General features: G+C 40.0%; 1 protein-coding gene across 4 annotated transcripts in view; it reads left to right on the top strand.

Annotated features, from left to right (window-relative positions):
* The first annotated feature begins 541 nt into the window (after nucleotides 1–541).
* Nucleotides 542–26,886, top strand: part of AMOTL1 (angiomotin like 1) — a 145,142-nt gene continuing 118,797 nt past the window's right edge. For 2 of the 4 annotated variants that reach the window (XM_090265841.1, XM_090265838.1), the window contains exons 1-4: nucleotides 542–626; nucleotides 1,431–1,497; nucleotides 5,776–5,855; nucleotides 25,021–25,181. In XM_090265841.1, coding sequence (XP_090121967.1) covers nucleotides 25,064–25,181 — 118 coding nt within the window. In that variant the 5' untranslated portion in view covers nucleotides 542–626; nucleotides 1,431–1,497; nucleotides 5,776–5,855; nucleotides 25,021–25,063. Of the gene's footprint in view, nucleotides 627–1,430; nucleotides 1,498–5,775; nucleotides 5,856–9,727; nucleotides 9,906–19,371; nucleotides 19,616–25,020; nucleotides 25,182–26,886 lie in introns of all 4 variants that reach the window. The other 2 variants (XM_090265839.1, XM_090265840.1) reach the window with 2 other exon arrangements.

Here is a 26,886-nt window from a genome sequence, read left to right as displayed (position 1 = left end):
TGATTCGTTATCCCCCATTGGTTGCTGTTTTTATATTACTCCTAGACTGTTAGACTGTGGGTAGGATATTAATGTATGTTGATGTCTACCTTGAGTGGACCTGCATTCAATAAAAGCTGAGTGAATAGCATAGTTACCTCGTGTGACTCGTTTATTCTCTGGTGCAGAGTTTCTCCGTAGGCAGCTCGTGGAGCCATCACCCAGCTGACTTATAGGAAAGACTATAACGTGATCCCTTCTTAAGGACCCATTTGGGGCTGGCCTCTGAGGGTGTTTGAGAAAGCCTGTTCTCAGATGTTAGTCCAGGATGAATCTAAAATTAGCCCCACCCCCTCCTGGTGCTAAAACTTAGCTGGGACTACAACAACAGGGGGTGGGGGGGCAGTTACTTTTAGAAACTGGCCCAGTGGGACTTAGAGCTGAGCAACAGAAACAGGTGATGGAAACTGGGCCCAGAACCTGCAAGACAGGAAAGAAGAGCCAGATCAAGTTCAGAAGCTGAGATCAGAATGCCAGATCAGGGACCAGGGCAGCAAATCCAGACTGACATCATGGTCAGGGGCAGATCAAGGAGAACAAGCACAAAACCACACTGGAGCTGCCCGTAGCTCTTACCGCAAGCTAAGGTAGGGTGGGAATGGGGGGTGCAGGGAGGGAAGGGAGAGAGTGTTTATTAGATTCGCACTGTGTGCCAGTGGCTTTGTGTCTCACTGAGTCTCAGTGGTAGGTTCTATTATTTCGCTTCTTTTAGTATTACCTAAATGAAATGTCAGAGATGTCTAGTAACTTAGCAAATATCACACAACCAGTAAATGGCAAAGCAGGGATTCAAACCATAGCTTATTTGTCATAACATCTGGCACTTTGCTCTATGCAGCCTTCACGAATAGCAGGAAGGGAGATTTCAAATTCACCCACAGCCCAGGAGGACAGACCATCAAGTTGCCTCACTAATCTCCTTGGGAACTTTGACAAAAATACCAATGCTTGTACAACATCACCCAGAGGTTCTAAGTTAACTGTCCTAGGGCAGGGCCTAAGAATAGGTTTTACAGTATCCTGGGAGCTTCTGTTGTATCACCTGGGTGAAAAACTAGGCCCAGTACTTTGTTGCTGATTGGTTCCCCTGGGACAAGCTGGAGAAACAGACAGATGTTTATGCCCAACTCACTTCGGTTCCACCCTAGCCAGGTGGCCCACCTGGGCAGCAATTGAACAGTTCTGCAGCAGTTCTCTGGTTGAGGGTGGTCTTCTCAAATTCTGCAGTCAGGTATAGAATTAAAAAGCAGCATTAAAACCACAAAGAGACAACAGAGGCCAGGAACCTGGGGGCTCAATAAAGCAGAAATTTTCCAAAATAGGAAGGGATAGAATCAGCATCATCTATCATTCTAAGGTGTCACTGTGCCCCTTTCTCCAACCTGATACAGAACACCTTTCTAGAGGGAGGAGACTCAATGCAGTTGCCAGGGCTCCGCCAAGGAGCAAGCGGTCTGGGTGAGTCCGCCTCTGATTGCATCCCAGTGCGTCTATCCTGGCACACTTAACTTGCAGCTTCCAAGCAGATTAGTACTTGGTTATGCATGTTTGGTGGGGTTTTTTTGTTTGTTTGTTTTTTGTTTTTAATTTCTAATTGTTTTATGTTTAATTGCGTCCAATTCTGTCTTTTCTGAATTCTCCTGGAGGGCAAGGGCTGTTTCACATAGGAAACCAAAAATGACATCAGAAAAATCTTATAGTCCTGGCTGGGATACCTTTCAGATCCTCTGGACTGTATACAGTTAGCTGACCCTGCAACAACTTGTGAGTTAGGGGCTCCTACCCCACACAGTGGAAAATCCACATATAACTTTTTCTTCTTTTTTATTGAATTTATTGGGGTGACAATGGTTAATAAAATTATATAGGTTCTGCATGTAACTTTTGACTATAGTGGGCCCTTTGCCTTGGCAGATTCAACCAACCACAGGCTCAAAAGAATATTTTGATATGTGGCTGAGAATATGAAAGTAGTGTTTTTGATTCGAGGTTGGTAATCTGAGGTTGGAAAACTGAAAATAGTGTTTTCGATCCATGGTTGGTTGAATCTGTGAATATGAAACCTGTGGATACGAAAAGGCTGAGTGTATTTATTGAAAAAAATCTGTATAAAAATGGACCAGAGCAGTTCAAGCCCCTATTGTTCAAAGGTCAACTGTGTTGGCATTACCTTGGGAATTAAAAAACAAACTAACTAATACCTGGGTCTCAGTCCCTGAGAATGTAATTTAATTGGTCTTGGGTGTGGCATGAACATCACAACTTTTCAAAGCTGTGCAGATAAGTCTAATATACATTAAAGGTCAAGAATAAAAATTTGAAGAATAACAAAAAGGTAAATGAAAAATTGCAATAATGTTTATATCTGAGAGAAAAAAGTGGGGTGATTTGATTTATTTTATTTTTGCTAATCTGTGTTCTATTTGTCTCTCTACTTTGGTTATATAATTTTAAAACATTACTCTAAAACAAAAATTAAGCTGGATTAGATACTCCTAAATTGTCTAGTTTTTCAGGGATTGATCACCGATGATATCTTGTAGCAAGTTGGGATGGGTCCCGATCAGATAGTTTTCTCATTCAGTTACCAAATACCAGCATTTATTGAGGGCCTCCTGTGTTCCACATGAGATACACTGGACACACAAGTGGGAATGTCACAAGCGTAACCCCAGCTCTCATGAAGTTTACATTTAATAGAGAAAATTAACAATTAAATAAGCAAATACAGTACTCTGACCTAAGTGATGGAATTAGCAGACAAGAATTTTAAATAAGTTATTATATCTATGCTCAAGTTTTTAAAGGGAAATATGTTCATAATGAATGAAAATATAGAAAATTATGCCAGATGAATAGAATCTATAAAAAGAACCAAATAAAAATATAAGAGCTAAAAAATAAATAGCTGAAATAAAAGTTCAATGGATATACTTAGAAGCACAAAGGAGATCAAAGAAGAAAAATCAGTAAATTAGTAGATCAGCAGAAATGATTCAAACTGAGAAACAGAGATTTAATAAATGTACAGACCTACCGATATTTACAACACCAAAAGGGAGTTTCTCTCTCTCTATTCTCTCTCTCTCTCTCTCTCTTTCTCTCTCTCGTATATATCAGAAGAAGAGGAGAGAAAGAGTGACACAGAAATGTATTTGAATAAATAATGGGTGAAAAGTTCATAAATTTGGTAAAAAACATATTACACACTCTAAAACCTCAATAAACACCAAGAAAGATTAATATAAAAAACAAACAAAGCAGAAATAAAAATACTTAGGCATATCATAGTCAATGTGCTGAAAATCAATGACAAAGTGAAAATCAACAAAACAATGCTGAAAGAAATTACAGATGTGAGTAAATGGAGAGATATACTAAGTTAATTGATTAGAAGACTCAGTATTGTTAAGATGGCAATTGAAAAACTGATTCTAAAATTTCTATAGAAATGCAAAGAACTTATAATATTCAAGAAGTCTTAAAAAAAAGAAGTGAAGGTTATAGACTTACACTACTTGACTTTAAGGTTTACCCTAAAGCTACAGTAATCAAGACAGTGTGGTATTGACCCCAGAATCAATAAACAGATTGATAGAACAGAGTAAAGAACCCAGAAATAGACCCACACCTACACATTTATTTTATTTTGACAAAGATGTCAAAGCAGTCCAACTGGGAAAGGAAAGTCTTTTCGACAAATGATGTTGAAATAACTTGTACACCAAATGTTATCAGAAAGATATAAAACAACTAAAACTCTTATACGTTGTTGGTAGGAGGGAGAAATAATATGGTAGGAGGGGGAAATGATATGAGAACATTGGAAAAATAATTGTAAATAAATATTGAACTCTGGTTAATAACATTGAAGCATTTGGGGAATCTTTAATATCTACAACTTACTTTGAAATACAATAACAAAAATAATTAAATGAGTTGCTCGATGAATAGAGGAATGGACAGAGAATCAATATATAATAAAGCAAATATAGTAAAACATCAGTTGAAGAAACTACATGATGAGAATATGGATGTTTACTGCAAAATTCATTCAACATATCTCTAAGTTTGAAATTTTTATGATAGAATGTTGAGAACAAAAGAAAATTAGAGATTAGAGTCTAGATGATGTATAGGAGAACAGGGTAGGCAAAGGAGGCTTCAGGGTCCAGAAATTGGCTTTCTTTGCCCTGTCCTAACATAGGCAATGAACTTGGGGGTTGGGACAAAGCAAATGGCCAAGTTCCTCTTGCATTCCATAAGACCCAGTGGCTCAGGTTCTCTGCAATTGCCTGGTTTACCAGATCGTGACTCAACACATCTGTTCCAGAAATCTGAAATTGGAAGGGGGCTGTGACATTATTTACTCTCTACCTACTGAGCACCTACTATGTGTTACTCTCTGACTAGGCTTTGAGGAGACTGTAATGAAGCAAAAAAAAAAAAAAAAAAAAATGGCTCCTGCCTTTTTATTGATCATACCAGTGAAGAAATTCTTGCCCTCTTCTACTTCTCTCATTATTTACACCCTGACCAGAAGACTTGCAAGTTCCTTTTACAAGCCATATTGACATTTCTTAAATCTCTGAGTTCAAAAACTCCTAATGTTGGACCTGAACATCTCTATCTAAACAGAAAGAGAGATTTTCTTATTTCACTTTCTCTGGAATGAAGTTGACATAAGAAGATCCCAATGCCTTAAAATAGCTCAGAAAGAAAATACATGCCTAGTGACCCAAAGTCCCCTTATAGTCTCCTGAAGTAGGCATGTGAAGGAAAGGGTACTGGGCTGCTGAGCTCAACCTTCTGCCCCACTTCCAACAGAGGTCACACCATTATCATTTCTTGCTCTGACACCACAGTTGGAAATCCTGCCCAAAGTTTAGCCCAAGCACACAGCATCAAGGAGCAGTGTGTGGCCTACTGCATGGCTTGATCTAACCTTGAATCCCATGTTACAAATTTGATTGCTCCAGCCTCACTTTAACAAACAAAAAAAGAAAATTCCTTAACCCTCTCTTTTCCCATATCTTCTTGGTAAAATGCGAGCATGTTTTGAGCTGATATATTAATGTTACTAATGACCCTAATTTGGTAGAGTGGTATCATAGTCAATGAAAATCATATAAAAATTGGTCGCCTTCATTAGAAAAGCTATTGCTCTTCCTTTCCATAAAGTGACTCGTCCCCTTTGCATAATTGAATGCCACCCCCTGACCCTCTGCAAAGTACAGGCTGTCGCTTATTTGTCACCTTTGTATGCTTACAAATCCACCAGCTCTGAAATCTTAGCAAACTGATAATTTCCAGCTCCTTAATACCATGCATCCTGATTGAAATATCTTTGTTTCTTTTCTACCCTCCTTCCTGAAAAGTTTTTACCTCTCAGGAATTTAAATACCTGTTTCCTTCCCTAGAAGCTGTTTTCCAGACTGTTGGATTCTTGGGAGACAATGATACGATTCAGGGAAATAGTGCCTAGTTTTTCTCTCCCTGGGGCTGATTAAGGTGATTGGTGTTTCAGGACTTTCTGAAGCTCTTTGAAAACAGGGCGAGTCAGATTCCAGAGATTTGCCTTCTGGAGGCTGAGCATGTCTGGGCAGTGGCTGCATAATTTGGATGGAGTCATCACTGGTGAGGCAGAGTTGGCTCAGCCAGAGAGCACTCGTTGCTGCTCTTTTCAACTCCACGGCACTCAGGATGAAGTCACCTTTCTTCTTTTAAAACCAACAGATTTGTCCTGTGCGTCCCTGTCACTGCTGTTAGAAGTTGGTGGGGTTTTTTTCCTGCTGGTCACCAGGACCTTCTCTCAGGTAAGGAAGCTCTTATTTGGTGGGTTTCCATTCAGGAAAGCTTGATTTGAGGGGGACTTTTTAGGGCCTCTCTGGGTAAAGTTGGAGTCAGGTTAAGGGACACCCGGTTTGGTGAGGAGGTGGGTTGGTTCCCAGGTATCTGGTGTCTGCCTGGCGGGCTGGCAGGCCCTGGGCTGGATGAAAAGAGCCTCACTCAGCTGGGTGTGAGAGTGGCAGGTTCTCACAGAGGGCTGGGAATCTAACCCAAGCTTGGTTCTGGTGCCTATTCTGAGAGTTGTGTAACAAGCACATAGGTAAAGCACCTACGGGTGGTTTCCTTTGGGTTGAGACTCTCTTACCCCCTCTGCCTTCCTAACGACTGGCCTTGTGTTTTGGGTAGAACTCTTATAAGGTCTCATGACAAAAGTCGATGTGCAGAAAAGCAGCAGCACTCCTGAGAGCCTGTATTTGCTCATTCACTGGCATGAATGCTTCCCCTCTGCCTCAGAGTATAGCAAGAGACAAAGGGGCCCAAGCTTCCTGTCCAGACATGCAGGCAGGCACATTGTGTAAGTAATGGCAGTCCTGCTGTGTGGAGCAGAAGTGTGCAAACATGCCTTTGCGCCTGTCCTAAGTTCTAAGAAAATGAGCATGAGTTGTGGGGTATGTTTGTGTTGGTGTGCAGGCAGACACATGGTGCTAGGAGCCACTGAACTTTCCCTGCAACACTTTCAATGGGTTGTATGAGTCACTGTCACTGATTGAATCATATATGTCTTACTAGCTTTGGAAGACTCAATAAAGACATCTTGGTTATGACAGAGGCGCCTACAGAGTGAGAAATGGCTTTTGGGGAGAGTTTAACCACTGTGAAGTGAAAATACTGAGAACTGCAAAATCCTTTTATTACTTGATACAGAACCCTACTGCACATAATATTCAGTACCTTCATCCTTAATCTCTGAGGAGAGCAAGGATCTCATTAGATAAGAGATGCTTGTTTTGTTATACATGTAACTGCACGCTGTCTGCCAGCGCCTGCTGACACATTCACCTCAAACTTGGTTCATTCGGAATTCATCCTTACCCGAAACCTGCTCCCCCTGCTGTGTCCCTAGCTCAGTGAAAAGCATCTGGTTGTCCATAACAGGTTTCTGGGCTTTGCCCTTGACCCCTCTTTTGCCCTCACATTCCCCCATCTAGTTTGGCAACACATCCAGCAGATTCTGCCTCCATATTATGTCTCAAATGCATCCATTCTCCCACTTCCATGGCTATCTTCCTGATTTAAAAAGCCCTTACCATCTTATTCCAGGATTATGGAAACCTCCCATACAGTCTTCCTCTCTCTAGTCTTACCTTTTTTGTACAGCCCGTTGATTCTACAGTGAAGGATCAGCACCTGCACAATCCAGTCATTCACTAGTCTGGTGATTCTGTCTTCTTGATACTCCTCAAAATTTTTCACATTTTCCCATTTCACGACCACCACCTTGGACCAAACCACCAATGCCCTTTACCTTAGTTATTGCAAAACTGACCTTCTTGCTACCAGGCTCACTCCTTTCCTAAAATATTTTAAACTTCTTCTCAACCTTTTAAAGGGCAATTTTTGTTTTACAAGAGCAGAACTTGAAATAGTTGTTCCCCTGTCTGGGGTTTAGAAGCATCAGCATTGTTATGATTCTTATAAATACTTCAGTGATGGAGCAGAGAGAATGGAAGAAGAGGGGTGTGCGTGTTGCAGTGGGAAGATGGCCTGAAGAATGCATAAAACCCAGGCCTTGGAACCATGCAGGTCTACATTTGAATCCCAGCTCCTCCACTTCTAGTGTGGCCTTGACCAGGCAGCTGAACCTTCTTGAGACATTTTTCTGAACTGTGAGGTAGAAATACTAGTGCCTACTTCACTGTGTGAATATAAGAGTTAAATGAGAACATTTAGGGAATGCTCTGAAACATAGCAATTAAGAATTTTTAGTTCCTGCCTGACTGGTGTGGCTTATTTGGTTGAGCATCATCCCAAAAAGTCAAAGGTTGCTAGTTCAATTCCCCGTCAGAGCATATGCCTGGGTTGCAGACCAGGTTGGGGCATGTATGAGAGGCAACCAATTGGTGTTTCTCTCACACAGCGATGTTTCTCTCCCTTTCTTTCTCCCTGCTTTACCCTCTCTCTAAAAGATAAATAAAATCTTTAAAAAATAAAGAATTTGTAGTTCCTTTTCTTCTTTCCTTCGCACTTAAGGCTCATAATATCTAACCATCATATATCTTGTAAGCATCTGTGTGTATGTGTATGTATAATTATCTGTTTTTGATATGGTAGGAAGAATGAGTGGCAAAGAAATATTAGGTTTCTTAAAAAGTCCATTTAGTTTTTTCATAAAATAAAAGACACATTTTTTCACCAATAAATTTATTGATCTGGATATTTTGAGTATGTAGGCTATCTCCTGCTATTGGCTTCTAGTGGGTAGAGGCCAGGGGTGCTGCTAAACATCTTCCAATGCACAAGACAGCCCCCCAAAAGGATTATTTGGCTCAAATGTCAATAGTATCAAGAAACTTCGCAAACCACTTTTGACACGTTCCATCAGTCACAGCACCTTCTCCATACACTACACAAATTTTTTTTTTAGTTTCAGTTGTGTTTTTACCTTTCTTGAAAGAACAAAGCATAATACACTAAAAATTTTGCTTATTTTCTTCCATCTTCAATATTAAAATGGCTGCACAAAAATTTACCAATTTTGATAAGTTTATTTTTTAAATGCACACGGATATGACAGCTGTCTCAAATACGATCTAACAAAATTGTTTTGAATGAAGTTAAAGACAGCTAAGCACTACCAGAGCCATCGCATGGAAAAAAACTAACTGAACTTCTCGGCCAACCCAATACATGAGAACTCTCGTAAGGAACTTGCAGTTCACTTAGGGAAGTAAAGCAAATCTAAATAGTATAAAACATCTATAACACAAGAATTCTGCAATTGTCATGTGTACAGTACCAGTTGAGTACATAAGCAGGGAGGGCTTATTTAAACAGATCTGTGAAATACCCGCAGACAGAGTGTAAATAGATCTATATCAAGCAATTTTCAGATTTAGGGTTTTTGAGGGCTTAAAATTTATTGACTTCTCTAATGTTGAAATAATACTTCCCAGAAAGCTTTATACTTTTAGAGTGATTTAAGGACATGCAGATTAGTGCTTAAGTGAGTTTACTCACTCATTCGTTCACCAAGTATTTATTGAGTGCCCACTCTGTACCATGTCCGATATTATACAATTTCTTTGCTACCCTTCCACAGGCCATGAATAATAGTTCTCTTCCTTTTGAATTGGGGCTAGCTTTAAGGTCTTGACTGACCAAGGGGATAAGAAGGAAGTGACATTTGTGGAAACCTGTAGCTAGGTTCTAAGAAGCTTTGCAGCTTTCTCTTGAGTTTCTTGGTCCATTCGCTCTAGGGGAAGCCAACCACCATGTAAACTCGTATGCTGGCAACCTGCTTCTCTGGGGCAAAAGGGAAAAATCCTAATTTGCAGTGTTTGCCTGTTTTCATGGTAAAAATATGCGCTCCCACCATGACCAATTTCAAGCTACCAAAGCAATAGCACTAAATGCAGGGGTGGAAAGAAAAATACAGAATAAGCTCTTACATGTTGGTACAAGCCAGCCCCAGTGCATGACTGCTAATTTCTCTGAGACCACCATACTGTGAGAAACCCCAGGCTAGCTAGGTGGAGAGGCTCCATGCAGAGAAGCCCAATCTACCACAGATTTTCCAGCCATTCACATTTAGGCTCTAGGGAAGAAGCCTTCAGAGAACTCCAGGCCCAGCCACTGACTTCAACTGTATGAGAGCCCCTGATTGAGAACTGCAATCAAGATACAAAACTAGGACTTCTGGCCAAGATGGAGACCTAGATAGACATGCCGCAACTCCCTCCACAACTAAGAAGGAATACAACTACCTTAAAACTAGAAACAACCAGAAGTTCCAGAAAATCGAGCTGCATGGAAGTCCAACAAACAAAGATATAAAGAAGAAATACTCATCCAGACAGGTAGGAGGGGTGGAGCCGGGCAGAGAAGATGAGGTGTGATGGTGGCAGTGGCAGGCCAGCAGAAAGTGCAGTAACGCATTTTTAAAAGTAGGGAAGGATACCTGGGGAGCACTCCCAGCACCAGACCAGACTGTGCAGCTCATGATCCCAGCGCCAGGGAAAATAAAACCTCATTGCTTCTGACTGTGCAAACCAGTGGGGGTTGGGGCAGAGGAAGAAACTACTGGTCTCTCAGCAGAGTCCACTTGTTTAAAGGGTCCCACAGTCCTAGAACATCTGCAGACCCACCCACTCTGGGAACGACAGCCAGGGCAACAGCTAGAGAGGCACCAGTCCAATACAAAGTGAGAGAAGTGCCTGGAAAAGGGGCGAGGGCTGAGCAAGTGGCATTGTTCCCTCTGAGACCCCTCCCCCACAAACAGCACCACAACGTGATGAAACAGGTTGCCCTCTACTGACAAATACCTAAGGCTTCACCCCTTACAATCTAACAAGTGTGACAGCTCTACTTAAGACACAGAGCAAAAAAACACAGGAGACTGTCAAGATGAGGAGATAGGGAGGTATGGCCCAAAAGAGGGAATGGATCAAGGTTCTAGTGGGAGGACTAAGCGACGAGGAGATAGCCAACCTAACAGATGCAGAGTTCAAAACACTGGTGATAAAGATGATCACAGGCTTGATAGATATGCTTAAGTATGACAAACACATAAGGGAAGAAGTGAAGGCTATGTTAAATGAAACAAAAGAAAATCCACACAAAACCAGTGGTGAAGGGAAGGAAACCGGGGTTCAAATCAATGATTGGAACATAAGAAAGAAAAAAAACAGTCAACCAGTACAGAATGAGGAAACAAGAATTGAAAATACTGAGGAGAGGCTTAGGAATCTCAGGGACAACTTTAAACACGCCAACATCCAAACCATTGGGGTGCCTGAAGGAGAAGAGGAAGCGCAAAAAATTGAAAGCTTATGTGAGAAAATAATGAAGGAAAACTCTCCAAATTTGGGGAAGAAAATAGACATACAAGTCCAGGAAACACAGAGAGTTCCAGGTAAGCTAGACCAAAGAGAACCACACCAAGACACATCATGATTAAAATGTCAAAGTTTCACGATAAAGAGAGAATCTTAAAAGCAGCAAGAGAAAAGAAGAGAGTTACCTACAAAGGGGTGCCTATAAGACTATCAGCTGATTTCTCAAAAGGAACTTTACAGACGAGAAGGGACTAGCAAGAAGCATTCAAGGTGATGAAAAGCAAGGACTTACAACCAATATTACTCTATCCAGCAAAGCTATCATTTAGAATGGAAGGACAGATAAAGTGCTTCCCAGACAAGGTAAAGCTAAAGGAGTTCATCATCACCAAGCTATTATTATATGAAATGTCAAAGGGACTTAATTTAGAAAAAGATCAAAATTATGAACACTAAAATGACAACAAACACAACTATCAACAACTGAATCTAAAAAATAAAAACAAAACCCAGCTAAGCAAACCAGAATAGGAACGGAATCATAGGTGTGGGGATCATTTGGAGGGTTGTCAGCTGGGAGGGGGAAGGGAGAGAAATGTGGAAATGGTACAGGGATTAAGAAGCAAAATTGGTTGGTACAAAATAGACAGGGGGAAGTTAAGAATAATATAGGAAAGGGTGAAGCCAAAGAACTTATATGCATGACCCGTGGACATGAACTAAGGGGGATGGGATTGCTGGAGGGAAGGAGGGTACTGAGCAGAGGGGAACAAAGGGAAGAAAAAATTGGGACTACTGTAACAACATAATCAATGAAATATAATTTTTTAAAAAAGATACAAAACTATGCATACATCAGTGGTTCTCTTTACTACATTTTGTATCCACCCCATCCCTGACCCTTTGAAACCATTAATCTGTTGTCCATCTGTATAATTTTATTTCAGGAGTGTTTTATAAATGGAATAATGCAGTATTTACATGCATGAGATTGACTTTTTCCACTTAGCATTAGTTTTTTGAAATCCCCAAGTGTGCATCAATAGTTGGTTTTTTTAATTGCTGAGTTGAATTCAACAGGTATGCATGTACTACAGTTTAGTTATTCACACACTTACCCATGGGAGAACATTTAGGTAGCTTCCATTTTGGGGCTATTACAAGTAAAGCTGCTTGAGCATTTATTTTTGTGCAAGTTTCTTCATGAGCATAAATTGTCATTGCTCTGGGATAAATTCCCAAGAGTACAGTATGTGGGTCTTATTAAATCAATTTCTAGTCTTAAAATGAAATGCCAAACTATTTTCCAGAGTGGCCATTACCTTTTGCATTATCTCCAGCAATGCATGAGTAAAGGAGGTTCTCTGAATTCTTGTCAGAATTTGGTGTTATCACTATTTAAAAAATTTTAGCCATTCTGACAACTGGGTAGTGATACCTTGCGATTTTAATTTGCATTTCCTTATTAAATTATGATGCTGACCATCTTTTCATATATTTATTTGCCAGTTATATATCTTCTTTTTAATTAATTAATCAATTAATTTTGTAGACAGAGTGAGGAAGGGAGAGAGAGGGGAAGGGAGGGAGAGAGAGAGAAACATCAATTTGTTGTTCCACTTATTTATGCCTTCATTGGTTGATTCTTGTATGTGCCCCCACTAGGGATTCAACCCACAACGTTGGTGTATTGGGATGATGCTCTAACCAACTGAGCTACCTGGTCATGGCACCATCTATATATCTTCTTCAGGGAAATGTCTGTTAATGTGTTTCGACATTTTCTAATTAGATTATTTGTGTGCGCATGTGTGTGTTTTACTGTTGAGTTTTGGGAGTTCTTTAAACATATTTCTAGATACACATCCTTTTTCAGATGTGTAGTTTATAAACATTTCCTCCCACTGTGTAAATTTTTACTTCATTCTCTACATAGAATCTTTTACAGTGCAAGAGTTTTAAATTTTGATAAAGTTTGATTTATCAGTTTTTCTTTTTATGGATTATTCTTTTAGTGTAAAGTATAAGAACGTTGTGTCTAGTCCTCATTCTCAAAGATTTTCTATTTTTTCTACATTAGTTCTACATTTATATCTGTAATCCACTTTGAGATAATTTTTATATGAGGTGGCAGGATTAGGTCAAAATTCAGTTTTTACCTATGTATGTTCAGTTGCTTTGACAACATTTTTTTAAAAGTCTACCTCTCCTTCACTGAATTGGTTTTTAGACTTTGTCAAAAATAAATTGGGTGTATTTATACGACTCCGTTTCTGGATTTTCCACTCTATTCCATTGATCCATGTGCCTATGCTATACAGAAGTTATATAATAAACCATACATCAGGCAGAGTGATTCTTCTCATTTTGGTGTTCTTTCTCAAAATTGCTTTGGCTATCCTCAGGCTTTTCACTTTCCATATAAATGTTATAAAATGTTTGTCTATGCCTACAAAAATTTTGTTGGGATTTCAATAGGAATCCTGTTAAACATGTAGGTTAATTTGAAGAGAAGTGACATCTTTACTATATGAAGTCTTCTAGTGTTCAAACATGAAAATTTCTGCTGTTATTCAGATCTTTGGTCTCTTACATTAGTATTTTGTGTTTATCATGAGGTTCCTGTACATATTTTGTTAGGTTTACAGTTAAGTACTTTATTTTCTTTGGTACAATTGAAAATGAGATTGCATTGTTAAATTTCATTTATCATGTACACATTTAGTATACAAGAATACAATTTTTTTTCTTTAATTTATTCCCCAGCTTTATTGAGGTATGATTGAAAAGTAAGCATTGTGTATATTTAAACTGTACGGCATGCTGTTTTGATATACGTGTATATTATGAAATCGTTATCATAAGCTAATTAACATACCCATTAACTCACACAGTTATCATGTGTGTGCATGTGTATGTTGAGAACATCTGAGAGAGCTTACTCAAGATCTCACTCTTTTAGCAAATTCCAGGTATATGATACACTATTATTAACTATAGTCCCATGCTATACATTAGCTCTCCAGAATTTATTTATCTTGTAACTGAAAATTTGTACACTTTGATGAATATCTCCCCCAAATACAATTAACTTTTTGTGTAGTGATATTAAATCCTTCAATTGTGCTGAACTCATTTCTGTGTTCTAGTTTTCTCATAGTCATTGGAATTTTTTACATAGACCATCATGTCATCTGCAAATAGCTGTATTAAAAACTTGTTATTCTTTCCAACCCTTTCTCTGTGATTAGAAGTGTGTGTGTGTGTGTGTGTGTGTGTGTAAACTTTTTTTTTTAACATAAATTGGATTATGTTTGTAGATCATTTTGCACCTGGCTCTTTTTGATGATTCATATTCTTATCACAACTTTTCATATCATTTCTTATAGTCCCCTTATTTGTTTTAATGGTTGCACAGGATTTTCAAAGTAACTATGTTTTATCTAACTATTTATTGAGGAGCATTCAAGTGTTTCCCTTTTTTGTTACAAGAAATGCTTTTTTATATATGATACATCTTTCTACTCACTTGTTTTTCAGTTGTATTCTGTATAATAGACACTTAGATGTGAAATTGTTGGATCAAAGGACATATTAGAGAATATGCCAAATTACCACTTTAAAAGTTATATCAATTGATTTTCATACCAGAGTGTGAGGAAACACATTTCTTCAAAAATCACTATCTCTTGATATTAATCAATGTTTTGAAACATTTAGATTAATAAAACATTTTGATTAATAAACACTCATCAGTAGAAATCCCAACAACTTCATTCCCTAGATGTAACTATTGGGTTTCTTGTGTTCTTTTCCAAAATTGTCTATGCTTATGCAAATACATATGTGCATATACACACATATGTATACTGATGAGTGAGACTTTTTACTGTGGATCATGCCCTATGTTGTATGTATTCTTTAAAAAAAAATACAATTCTTATGTGATTAAAAAAGTAATATATAAAATTTTCTGCTAGCAACCCAAGCCTGTAACAAGGGTATGTCCTGTATGTCAGTGTGTCTGAATTTCAGTTGTGGCTACACATTCAATTTATTTGGGTGAGCTTTTAAGAAGTGCAGATGCCCAGGGCCCTGCCCTTAGAGATTCTGATTTCAGAGGTCTGGGAGAGAAACTGGGCACCAGCAGGTTTTAAAAGGACCCCAGGTAGCTCTAATGTGCAGTCATGGCTGAGAACCACTGCTATAGACGATGTGAGGCTTAAAAGAATCCCAAGAGGGCCACTGTTATGAGGTCTTTTCAGAATAATTATTTAGGAATGCAACCCAAAGTAATCCATCACTTTCCTGTCAGGCTAAGTACAGGCCTGAGACTGAATGCAAACCAAATCCCAAGGGGAGTGGTGGAGAAGACCTTTGCTCCAATGTGTGTGCAAGCTGCCATCTCTGTGGTAGGCCTTTCTGTTGAAAGGCACAGGCTCCCTCAGAACGGAAGGGATTCTTGTAAACTAGTCATGACCATAAGAATAAAGGAATCTCATGAAAAACCAGAAACAGCAAAAAATCTGTTCCTTGGGAGCCCAGAAATGTGATTGGTATTGGAAGGCTCCAACAGAGCTCCAGGAACCAGGGTTATTTAGATACCTTCCCAGGGGAGCCCTTTACAATTCTTTCATCTGGAGAAGTGCTTTGTTAAAATCAAGTGGCTTTCGGAAGGCTGATCTGGAAAACAGGTTGAAGAGGAACCTGCAGAAGCTTGAGGGTTGACTGGAAACCCATATGATTATTGCTCTTTCTGCTTCTGTTGCGTCTTCTTTGGTCACTTCTCCCTGTCAGTGAACTGACTTGGCCTCTATATTCCTGACAGAGGGTTTGACTGGCTGGTCCCCATGGTCTGTCCCTGGGTGGGTGGGATTTTCTACACCAGGTGACTACATGAATGGATGGAATGGTTCACAGAGTCACGTGCTTACTGTTGGTTAGCTGGGCCAGAGGTAGTGGGAGAAGCGGGTGCATCAAACTACCTTGGGATTGCAGGAGGAAGATGTGTGTAAGGCAGCTTCCCTTAGAATGACAGTGGACAGTACATGTACCACGATTAAGGTGTCTAGCCAACCACAAGTCAGTGCTCCGTGAGTGTTAAATTGGAGGATGGTTTGCAATGGGGTGTGAAACTGCCTAAATTCAAGCAAAGATGCTGCGGGGAAACCTGCAAGGAATGTATAGATGGCCCTTGTACGTTGAACATCTCCAGAGGTCTTTTCTGGCTCTATGAATGTGGGCTTTTAAACAGTGTTAATAGCGTAGGAGGTCAGGAGAATGGACTTCATTTTTACTTGGGATTAGATCTGTGCCAAGTGGCTGTAGAGCACTTGAGGTATGCCAACTAGAAAATGACGTGCTGTGAGTGAAAATACACACTGGATTTTTAAAGCATTGGTGTGGCCCTGGCTGGTTAGCCCAGTTGCTTAAAGCATCATCCCCAAATACCAAGGTTGCAGGTTCCATCTCTGGTCAGGGCACATGCAAGAAGCAACCAATGAATGCATCAGTAAATGAAACAAGTTGATGTGTCTCTCTCTCTCTCTCTTCTTTTCTCTCTAAAATCAATCAATAAAATAAGTAAATAAATCATTGGTGTGGAAAAGAAAATCTAACATTCTCATTACTAATTTTTATTGTATATTGATTAAATGTCAAAATACTATTTTGGATATAACAGCTTAAATAATATATATTATTAAAATAAAATAAATTTAAAAAATTACTTTCACCTGTATTACCTTTTTTTTTTAATTTAAAAAATGTTTTAAATTATTCTTGGGGCTCATATTATCTTTCTAATGGACAGCTGGGTTACACAGTGTCACTGATATATCCCCCTGCACAGGTGTGGCTGTGAAGATCTGTGTGAACAACAGTCCTTTGCTGTGGGGCCCATGTCAATATCCTATTCTTGGTTCATAATCAGAGCTGTGGCAGTTTATCTTATTTTGGCTCTTTGGCTCTTTGCCTCAGAGGCTGCAGCCTGATTCCTTTTCTCAAATAGAACCACTTAATCCATTCCTGCGGCTTCCCAGTGTCCCCTGCCTTGTTTATGGCTATGCCTCAGCAAGTCCTCATAGAACTTTTCGCTGCCTCTTCGCCTCTGCTACTCTTTCCTGCCTAGTTTTCTCTCTTCCTTTTTAGGACTGGCACACAGCAAATTTTTCATGTTTCACTCTTACCCACTTTTCATAGGTCTTTTTCCAGGGAAATGTGTTCGAGCCAGCAGCCTTCCTTTGGGGACAAATGGCTTCTTCCTAATGCCTAGGCACAGTTCATTCTGTTTCCCCATGGGTTGATGTTTGCAGATGGGACTGTCCCTTCCAGGACTGTATCTACTTTAAGAGTTAATAATGATGATAATAAAAATAACTGCTATTGCCATTTATTGACTTTTATTACTGGCCAGGGTCTACAGTAGGTACATTATAATCTTTGCATTTAATCCTGACACCAACCCCACGAAAGTGTATATATTATGGTCCCCTATTACAGATAGGCTCTGAAACATTATATATCTTTCTCACAGATCACCGCTAGAAAATGGTGGACCTGGGATGTAGATCTAGATCTGTCCCCAAAGTCCTCGCTCTTACCCACTACATTTATACTGCCTCCCACATGCTACGTCACCTCCCAATTTGGGCAGCTCCAAGCTGCAATGCAATACTGTGTAGCAAATAATATCTATAAGCAAATTTGCTGAATGATAACAGCGCTATGAATTGTGCTCTGTTTTGATGATTCTCCAGTTGACATTTGACACAAAACTCTGTTACAGATGGAATAGAGACCTTTATGAGTTCTATTTCACACACTTTTTAGAAAGCTGAACTTCAGGGAGATGAAGTAATTTTCTCACGGTTACTAAGTTAAGAAATGATCCCATGGCAGGTAATAACCCGGTTTTTAAAAAACACATATTTATTATTCCTTTTTTTTCTTCCTCACCCATGTATACTAAGGCGTTGTGCTGCCTGGATGGCAGAATATGGTGACAAAACTTTTGTTAGAATTGCTGATTTAACCCTGAATTATGCAAAGAGTTTGCAGGTACAACTCATTTCAGTTTCTCAGCTGTAGGAATGTCAGTTTCATTCATTCAACAAGCATTGCCTGATGCCAAGTCTGGCCAAGCATTGTGTGGAAAGAAAAGGGTGGATAAGCCATGACTTTCTCCCAATGAGGCCAACTTCTAATGGACATGGCAATCACTATCCAATGGGAAACAGCTGTCTTAATGGAATATAAAAAGTTCTCAGAAGCACAAAAGGAGAAGGAAGTGACTCTGCCTGGAAAACTTTTATGGTGGAGGTAACTTCTGAGCTTGGTCTCCATGGACTAACTTTGAAATGAAAAGCCTGCATCACTGAGAATTCTGCAAAGAACCTCATAATTTTATAACTTCATTACATTTCCTAAAAATATGCCACAACTTCTTAGAGAGTTATAGCATAAATTATTTACTGGAATACTTAAAATATTAACATCAATAAATCCCACAAGTAGGTTCACATGGACTCTGCCAGTTGGATAAGTGAATTTGAAATAATGGTTTTCAAGTTACTCAAACTTTCCAATTCTACAAAGCTGCTAAAAATTCTTCAAAACAAATAAGAAGCCTGGAATAATCATGTCAACTTTCTAAACATCAGGCATTTCAGACAGAAAAAGACCCTTTGGCTCTAGCATTTCATGACCTTTTATCTGTGTAAAGAGATTTTTTTTTCAGAGTGGATATTTAGAGCATTCTACTTTTCTCTTCCAACCAAGCTTAAGAGTTTCATATTGTAAGTGTCGCTGAATTTTATCACTTGATTATTAAGAGCCCAGATGTATATTTCGACATGTTTGGACTATTTGGAGCTGGAATGAAAAGGACCCTCCAAGTTTAGAAAATGAAGCTTATCAGAGCCTAACCCTTGGGGCAGCCCAAGAAGAGACTGCCCTCTATTCTACTGTGGTCCACTTGGTCACAATGATTGGGTTTTTCTCCTAGCTGGTACCCAGCTACACCTCGTACAATGGACTGAATATGTGTGTCTCCTCAAAATCCATAAGCTGAACTCCTAACTCCTAATGTGTGGTAGTAGGAGGTGAGACCTTTAGCAGGCAATAAGGTCATGGGTTGGGGGTGGCTCATGAATGGAATTAGTGCCTTTGTAAAAGGGACCCCAGAGAGCTCTCAGGCTCTCCTTCTTTGATGTAAGGCTGCAAGGAGAAGCCAGTAGTCTTCAACCCAAAGAGTGTTCTGGCCAGAACTTGACCATGCGAGCACCCTAATCTTGGACTTCATAGCTGCAAGAACTGTGAGAAATAAGTTTCTGTTGTTTATAAGCCACCCAATCTATGGCACTTTTTTATAGCACTCCCAATGGACTAAGACACGTAGCGCCTTAATAATGTAGATCTTATCTAGAAATTCCCAGTTGAGAAGGAAGATTCCATCATGTGGCCTCTTACCTCTTGTGCTTCAATTTAGGTGTTTCGTTTGTTTTCTGGGTATGACAAGATATATTTACGCCCTGTGCTCATAACCAAGATGGAATCTTCATTCTGATCCCTGACTCACCTCAGAAGGTCCAGGTCTGGAAGGCTGGGAGAGCATCAGAACTGGGGTCAAATCTTCATATTCCTGAAGGAGTATCCCACCTTCAAGCAGCCTTTGGTGAACAGAACAAGGGGCAGGAGGTCCTAGAACAGCTCAGCAGCACCGAGGATTGTTGGTGAATATCCATATTTTGTTGAGAATTTAAAAATGAATTACTTGACAGAAGTATTCACAAATATATTAGGCTGTCTGTGGAGAAGGTGGGGTCCTTCTCACTGTACTATCAGTATTTAAGTGTAGGCTGGCTGGGTATGTAGGGGATTCATGCATAATTCAAGGACTGGACTAACAGGCCCTAAGCACCCATCCAACTTCCAGATTCTGTTATTTGCATGTCCTTGGGTTATCTTGTGTATGCCTCATGCTTGCAAATACTGCATTGTTCTGTAATGTTATGTCCAGATATCTGTCTCCCCTGCAAGTCTGAAAACTCCTTGAAGGAGGGGCAATATATATCCTTTTATATCCCAAGCATTTAGCACAGTGACTAGTATATAGGAGACACTAAGTAAATATTTATCAAATGAATGAATGAATTCATTTTGTATAACTCTCTATGTTTATGTATGTCTTGATTTACAGTATAAGTTATCAGCAAATGGACTTGCTTGCTGTGAGGTGTTCATAGTCCTTAGAACCCATGGCTGTTTGCATGCCTGAATGAGGGCATATGCCTTGCGATTCCCCAAACATGCCACTCCTACTTAATTAATTCCTTCTATGCAGATGGAGCTTTATTATGGCAGTTGAGGCAGAGTCAAAGTATGGCCAGGGTTTTTCTGCATTTGTGTTCCTAAACCAAGCTCCCTCTCTCAAAAATGACCCTGGGTCTGTTGTTTAGAGGTTGAGGAGGGATTTGACTGCATTAGGTGGGCAGGTGTGTTCTGTGTAGTCTCATCCCAAGCTTGGGGAGCAAGGCAAGTGTCTGAGGAGGTTCTAATGGCATGCTGGGCAAAGGAGCAGGCATGCAAACTGAAGTGGGAGCATAAGTGGGAGAATCTCAGCAAGTTATACCAGCTGAGAAGGTCAGAATGAGGTCAGGAAGCACAGGCAGATAGGGTGTGGTTTTAGGTGGAGAAATTTCCAAAGAAGCAGAGGAGGAGGGTGAGGTTGCAAAAAGGATACTTTCCAAATGGACATGTTAAACTAAGATATGTTCATATATGCATTTATTCAACAAATATACATTGAGTGATTACCTTGTGACAACTACTGTATAAATGCTAGGGATACAAATAAGTAGAATTCCTGCTCTCAAGTACATAAATTATGGACTAAACTCTAAAGACATATTCATAGACAATCACAGTACAACGTGATGCCTGCTGTAATGGCGTGAGCACAGGGAAGTCTGAGAGAAACACATGACCAAATCTAGGAGGAGATGTGAATGGCAAGTTGCAGTTGGCACTGTGAGGCAGGAAGAACAATCTCGCCAGAGCCCCAGCAATTGCTGAATATACAAAAGACCAAACAGGGGAACTTATTCAGGGATTGCAAATACTTTGCTATCATTGGACTTTAGATGCCATGTTTAGTGGTCCAGATTATCTCCTGGGTATGATGAATCATTGGAGTATTTTAATCAAGAAGTGATGTGATTGTCCTGGCTGGTGGGGCTCAGTGGATTGAGTGCTGCCTTGCGAACCAAACCTAAAAGCCACTGGTTCGATTCCAAGTCAGGGCACATGACTGGGTTGCAGGCCAGGTCCCGAGTTAAGGGCGTGCAAGAGGCAACTGATCAATATATCTCTCACACACTGATGTTTCTCTCTTTCTCCCTCCCTTCCCCTCTCTCTAAAAAGAAATAAATAAAACTATTACAAGAAAAGAAGTGATATGATCATATTCGTGCTTTAAAAATATTATTGCAACAAAGTGTGGAGAATGAGTTGGAAGAAAGGGAGACCAAAGCCCCCTGAAATCTTTGTAGGATCTCAGTCAGAGATGACGGCGGCTGAACTAAGGCTGAAGCAATGAAAACAGAGAGAAGCAGGTGCATTCTTGAGACATTTGGAAGTTAGAAAAGACAATACTTGGTCATTGATTGGATGTGAGTTGTAATCAGTCAGGCAGCTGGGTGGGTGGCTCGCTCTAGAGGCAGCTCTGAAAAGAGAGGAAGATGAGTTAGTTTGAGAGTTTAGGTCATCAGAGAGCCATAGGGCTAAACTTCCTTAAGTTCAATGACCCAACTGGGTTCACATCACTCTCTCAGAGTTGACAAGACTCTTTTGGTAACTTAACGGTATCTAATATCTGACTCAGGTCCTTATCCACTGGTTGTTATCATTTATTCATCCATTCAAACAACCAGTGTTTATTATATACCAATTATGTATTTGTAATATTCCAGTATTCCATGGATCCCAGTGTCCAACTATGTAGGTGTCTTAGTTCTTCTCTCTCCCTCTCTGTCCCCGCTTTCTGCTATTTATTTTATTTTTCAGCTTTATTGAGGTATACTTGACAAATAATATTTTAAGATATTTGAAGTATCCATCACGATGAGTTGATATATGTCTACATTGTGAGATAATTCCTCCCATCTACTCAATACAGCCATCACCTCACTTATTTATCTTTTTTTTATAAAAACATTTAAGTTCCACACTCTAACAAATTTCAGTTATACAATACAAGGTAATCAGCTATAGTCCCCACATTATACACTAGCTCCTCGCAACTTATTTATTTTATAATCAAAAGTTCATAGACTTTTACCACCCTCTCCCTATTTCCCCTACCTCCATAGCCCTATAACCACTTTTCTACTCTGTTTCTACCAGTTTTTTTTTTCTTTTTCTTTTTCGAATTCACATATAAGTGATACAATGTAGTATTTGTCCTTTTCTGTCTAGCTTATTTCACTCAGAGTAATGTCCTCCAGGTCCATTTGTGTTCTCCCAAATAGTAGGATTTCCTTCTTTCTCATGACTGAACAATATTCCATCGCACATGTGTGTATGTGTTTGTCAATGTAGTATCGTAGCCCCTCATCTGTTAACAAGACACTTAGGTTGTTTTCATATGTTGGCTACTGGAAATAATGCTGCAGTGAACATGAAAGTACAGACATCTCTTTAGAAAAGCGCTTCTCTAAGTCAGAATTACGACTCTAAGTTTTCAATAGGCTTTCCCACTCATGCCACCCCACCTTATCATACATGCTATTGTTTGAGCTGCTATGCGCTGCTTCAGAAGTAAAGTATCTCCTCACTTCCTATTTCCATGGTTGGATTAATTTTTTCTCTCTTTAGTTTTTTTTCTTCATGGACTTCATCATTAATAGAGCTTTGACTTAAGAAGTTTAAACACATTATAAAAAACCCAGGACAACTTGTTTTATATTGGCCAGAGGCCTGGAAAATATTTCCTAGGCTCCAGAGGTTCATGAGCAAGTCTGGGGCTTCCTATGACTGAAGTGACGGTGCTCTAGTTTCAGTAAGAGATACAATTGATCAAAGTCTTCCTGAAAATACTTGTATTTGCTGCAAGTTTCATTTCACTTTGTGCTTGGCTTTCCCAAGCTGAGGTGTGAAATTCAGGTATCAGAGAAATCAGCAGGGTTTGCAGGTTGAAGTTAATACAACACTCAACATGAACCTGTGTAGTTCAGATTAATAAAAGAAAATGCGTGGATGTGAGAGCCTAACCTCACACATCCAGGAGATACCGTCTTGCAAATCTGTTTCCAGTGACCACTGGGCCGAGAAGGATAGAAAATCTACTTTGAAAACCACTCTCCGCTTCATCAGTAAAGCTCTGTTTTGTCAAACAAAACTCTTAGAATCTCACTTTTCAAGGATACTGCAGGAATTAATGAAATGGTTTTGAATGACCAGGCTATTACAAATAAATGTTGTTTTTTAAGGATGTGGTACAATTGTTAATGTCATTTCATAGTTGATGAATATACAAGATATTAATAGTTAGTTCCTTTGATTAAATGAAGACTGCAGTGTGATCATGGCTTGAGATTGGATTTCTATTCTAGACATGTTTTCACTTTCACACAGAGAACATGTTCTCTTCCAAAGGCAGCCCCCTCTTACTGCTGAGTGGTTTGCTAATAGAAAAATAATGCATGTTTCTCCATGTGGGAGGAGAGGTTGCCTTTGTATGTAGAAACATATTATTATAGGCTGCAAGTCTTGAAAGACTAAACAGGCCTTTGATGGCACCTAGCCCTAATTTGTTCATTTAAAGTTGAGGAAATTAAATCCAGAGAGTAAGTGGTTTGCCCAAAGTCACCCAGTTAGTGCCAGAGTCAAGACTAAAATCTGTATTTATTGAAAAGTCTAATGTTTTCACCATGGTATTGTGTCATGTCCATTCTGATCTAGGATTCCCTTCTAAAACCTTGGCTATTGCGATTGAACACAAATCCCTGGTGAGCTAGTACCGAATAAAGTGCAGTACAATCTTTGGTCCCTCTGGTTGTTTATTACAACTCCCAAGAGTACTACACTTTTCTAGGCAGATGACCGAAAAGCAACATGTCAGACTGCCAGGTCTGCAGTCAGGAGGCTGTGCAGGAGTCTGCAGAGCAACTTTGAACAGCATTCTGGAGGCCAAGTCAAGCCAGGTTCTCTGATTACAATAAATGATAATGGCTGCCCCTCGTAATTAGGCCAACAGGATTTCTGCCATGTGGATGTTCCACTTGCTGCTTTCGCTAATTGTGTCAATCAGTCATGTTCAATTATTCAGTCATGTCCATTTAATGACCTGCTACCCACAGCACATTATGGAGATCTCTCCGTAATGTGGGAATAGTTTGGCCATGAGTTATAATTTTCCCAACTGCAGTTTATAGGTAGACATTCCAGAGGTTGGATTTATTGGGGGCAGCCAGTGAGGTGTCATTTTTAGGAGAGCCAAGGGCCCTCATGACCTGTGACTTTTTTTCATAGGTTTCAAGAGGAAATGCAAAATTGGTCTCTATGGTCTTTCTCGGCCCTGAATTTTTTCTTTAGAATAGTATTTATTATAGATATTTCCAGACTATAAAAAGAATGCATGTTTATTATAAAAAATGTAGAAACTTACAAAGACAATAAAAAGCACTCATATTTCCAATACAGTGGTAGCTACTTTCAATTTTTTAATTCAAATTTTTTTCCAGTCTGTTTTCCAGGTATATATAGTATATGCCTATTTATTTTTATGATATTGAGACCCCATTGTATCTGATCCTGAAATTCTAAAAGTCTACAAAATATGCAGAACTAAACAGTAAGTTCCTTGTTGAAAACCTGGCATGTAATAGTTGCTCAGTTAGCAATAAACATTAGTTAACTGATGGAGAGAGAAACCATGGTACCTGGCCTTGAGGAGCCTCACTGGAAGATGGCACACTCAAGTCATGCCCAAATCTTGACACCAATGTTTGCATGTTAAAGAAACACAATAAACTAGAAACCAGCTACTTCCCTTCAAGAAAGCCTCCCCTTCCCAAGAAAGCATCAGTAGTAATTCATCTCCCTTTTTTGTGTGTGTGTGCTCATTATTTATTTTTAGGAGATTTCATTTGATGTGAGAGCTGCCCATACTTTCTGGAAACATGGACCTCAGTGAAACATGGCCTTTGGAGGAAGGAACCTGGTTGTCTCATGCTGAAATTCATCATTTTGCCAACACCAGAGGGGCTATGGCTGCTTTTGATGTTCCTAATACTCAAGGTACGCTCCAACTCCTGCCCTCATTGTGTCAACCCAGCTGTACTCAGTAGGTTCCCAGTGCCATTGGTCATGTCAAAAACAGCCAGTAGAGGGGAGAGGGCCTGGACTTTGGAGTCAGGCAGACCTGGGTTCAGATCCTAAATATTCTACTTACAAGTGATGTGGCCTTGAGAACAATCTATCGTGTCCTCAGCTCAAACACAAGAGTAAGAGTGCCTACTTTGTAGGGTTGTGATAAGAACCATGAGTAATGTAAGCTGTCATTTACTGAGCCCTAGCTAGGTGGGAAGTTAGCCACATATCTTTGAGCTCCTAATATGTGTCAGGTATTGTGTTCCTGCTTGTCTCTTCTTCCCTCCCCTCCCCTCCTCTCCTCTCTTTTCTTCTCCCCAGCCCTGTGAGGACTAAGATTGAGGATCATGCAACCAATATAAACAAAATAGGTCAGCTCACCTTCCCTTCTTTTTCTCTGTCCTAGCATCTGATTAATGCAATTCAACATTAATTGATGGGCCTGTGGTCCTCTGTCAAGTCTAAGAAGTCAACCTTCCCCTCCTTCACCCCACCCTCACCCCCAGATTAAGGGAAATCTACTTTGGTTGTAGGAGCCAGTCTATGGGTTGGGAGAGCAAAGCCCACTGAGGTTAAGACCTTCATATGATGTCTTTAGTAAGGATATGCCTCCCATTTGTTTGTTTGTTCATTCACTCAAAAATATTGAATATTTACCATGTGTTAAGCACTGGGAATACAAGAGAGAGGGCAAGGTAGAAGTAGAGATCACGAGCTTACTCTTTCTGCTGTGCCCCATTTCTAAAATAGGGTAACATAGTGCAATGGGCACTTACTAAGCTTCTGCACTGCACCTGGGTACATCTTTCAACCAAGACTACCGCACACGATGGGTGATCCCCCAAGGGGAAGGTTGATCCTCTGTGACAGAAAGTTTGGATACAGCCCAGCCAAAAATGAACAGCTGTCCACTCCTCTGCCCTGTCACACTGCCACCCAGCCATGTTTCCTAGAGGTTCTTAAGCCAGTATCTCCAATCAGCCCATGGAATAAAGATGAACCTCCTCCTGATCTGACCTCTGCCTGCCTCCTGTTGCTCATCACTAAAAACAAATCCCTTTCTCAGCATAGTACCAGCCTACCTGTGGATCCTTAAGTACTTCAAGCTGTCACATACCTGTGAGCCTTTTCAAAGGCAGCCATTACCATTTGCCTTCTACTTGGCCCGCTCCTACTCATCTTTGAAGCTTCAGCTTAAGTCGTCTATTCCGGGACTTCTTCCTGCTGCTGCCACATACCCACCCCATCCTGGTTTGAATAAAAGGTCTCCAGTGTTGCCACAGAACTTGCATATTCCTGTGTCACGGTGCTTACCACACTGCATTGTGATTGTCTGTATTCTAGACAGCATGTGAGCTGGATGGGACAGACGTCTGGTTTTATTCTCCTTTGCATTCTTTTCACAAGTAGCCTGTCAAATACTTGATGTATATTTGATGACTAGTGGCTTAATGAACGAATGAAGGGTAGCACCACATCCTCTGCATATCTCTGCTTTCACCGAGAGCCTTTTTTGACCGTGGCAATCCCAGTGGTTGCCCAACTACTTCTGGCACCACTGCCTCACTCCACCTTACTTTCAGCACACCTATAGCATTTCAGTCCCTGACCGCAGGCTTGTTCACCAAAGCTG

The sequence above is a fragment of the Furipterus horrens genome, unplaced genomic scaffold (assembly GCF_987537825.1).
Source record: "Furipterus horrens unplaced genomic scaffold, mFurHor1.1.pri manual_scaffold_2, whole genome shotgun sequence".
Lineage (NCBI taxonomy): Eukaryota > Metazoa > Chordata > Mammalia > Chiroptera > Furipteridae > Furipterus > Furipterus horrens.
This window is presented reverse-complemented; position numbering and strand designations above follow the sequence as displayed.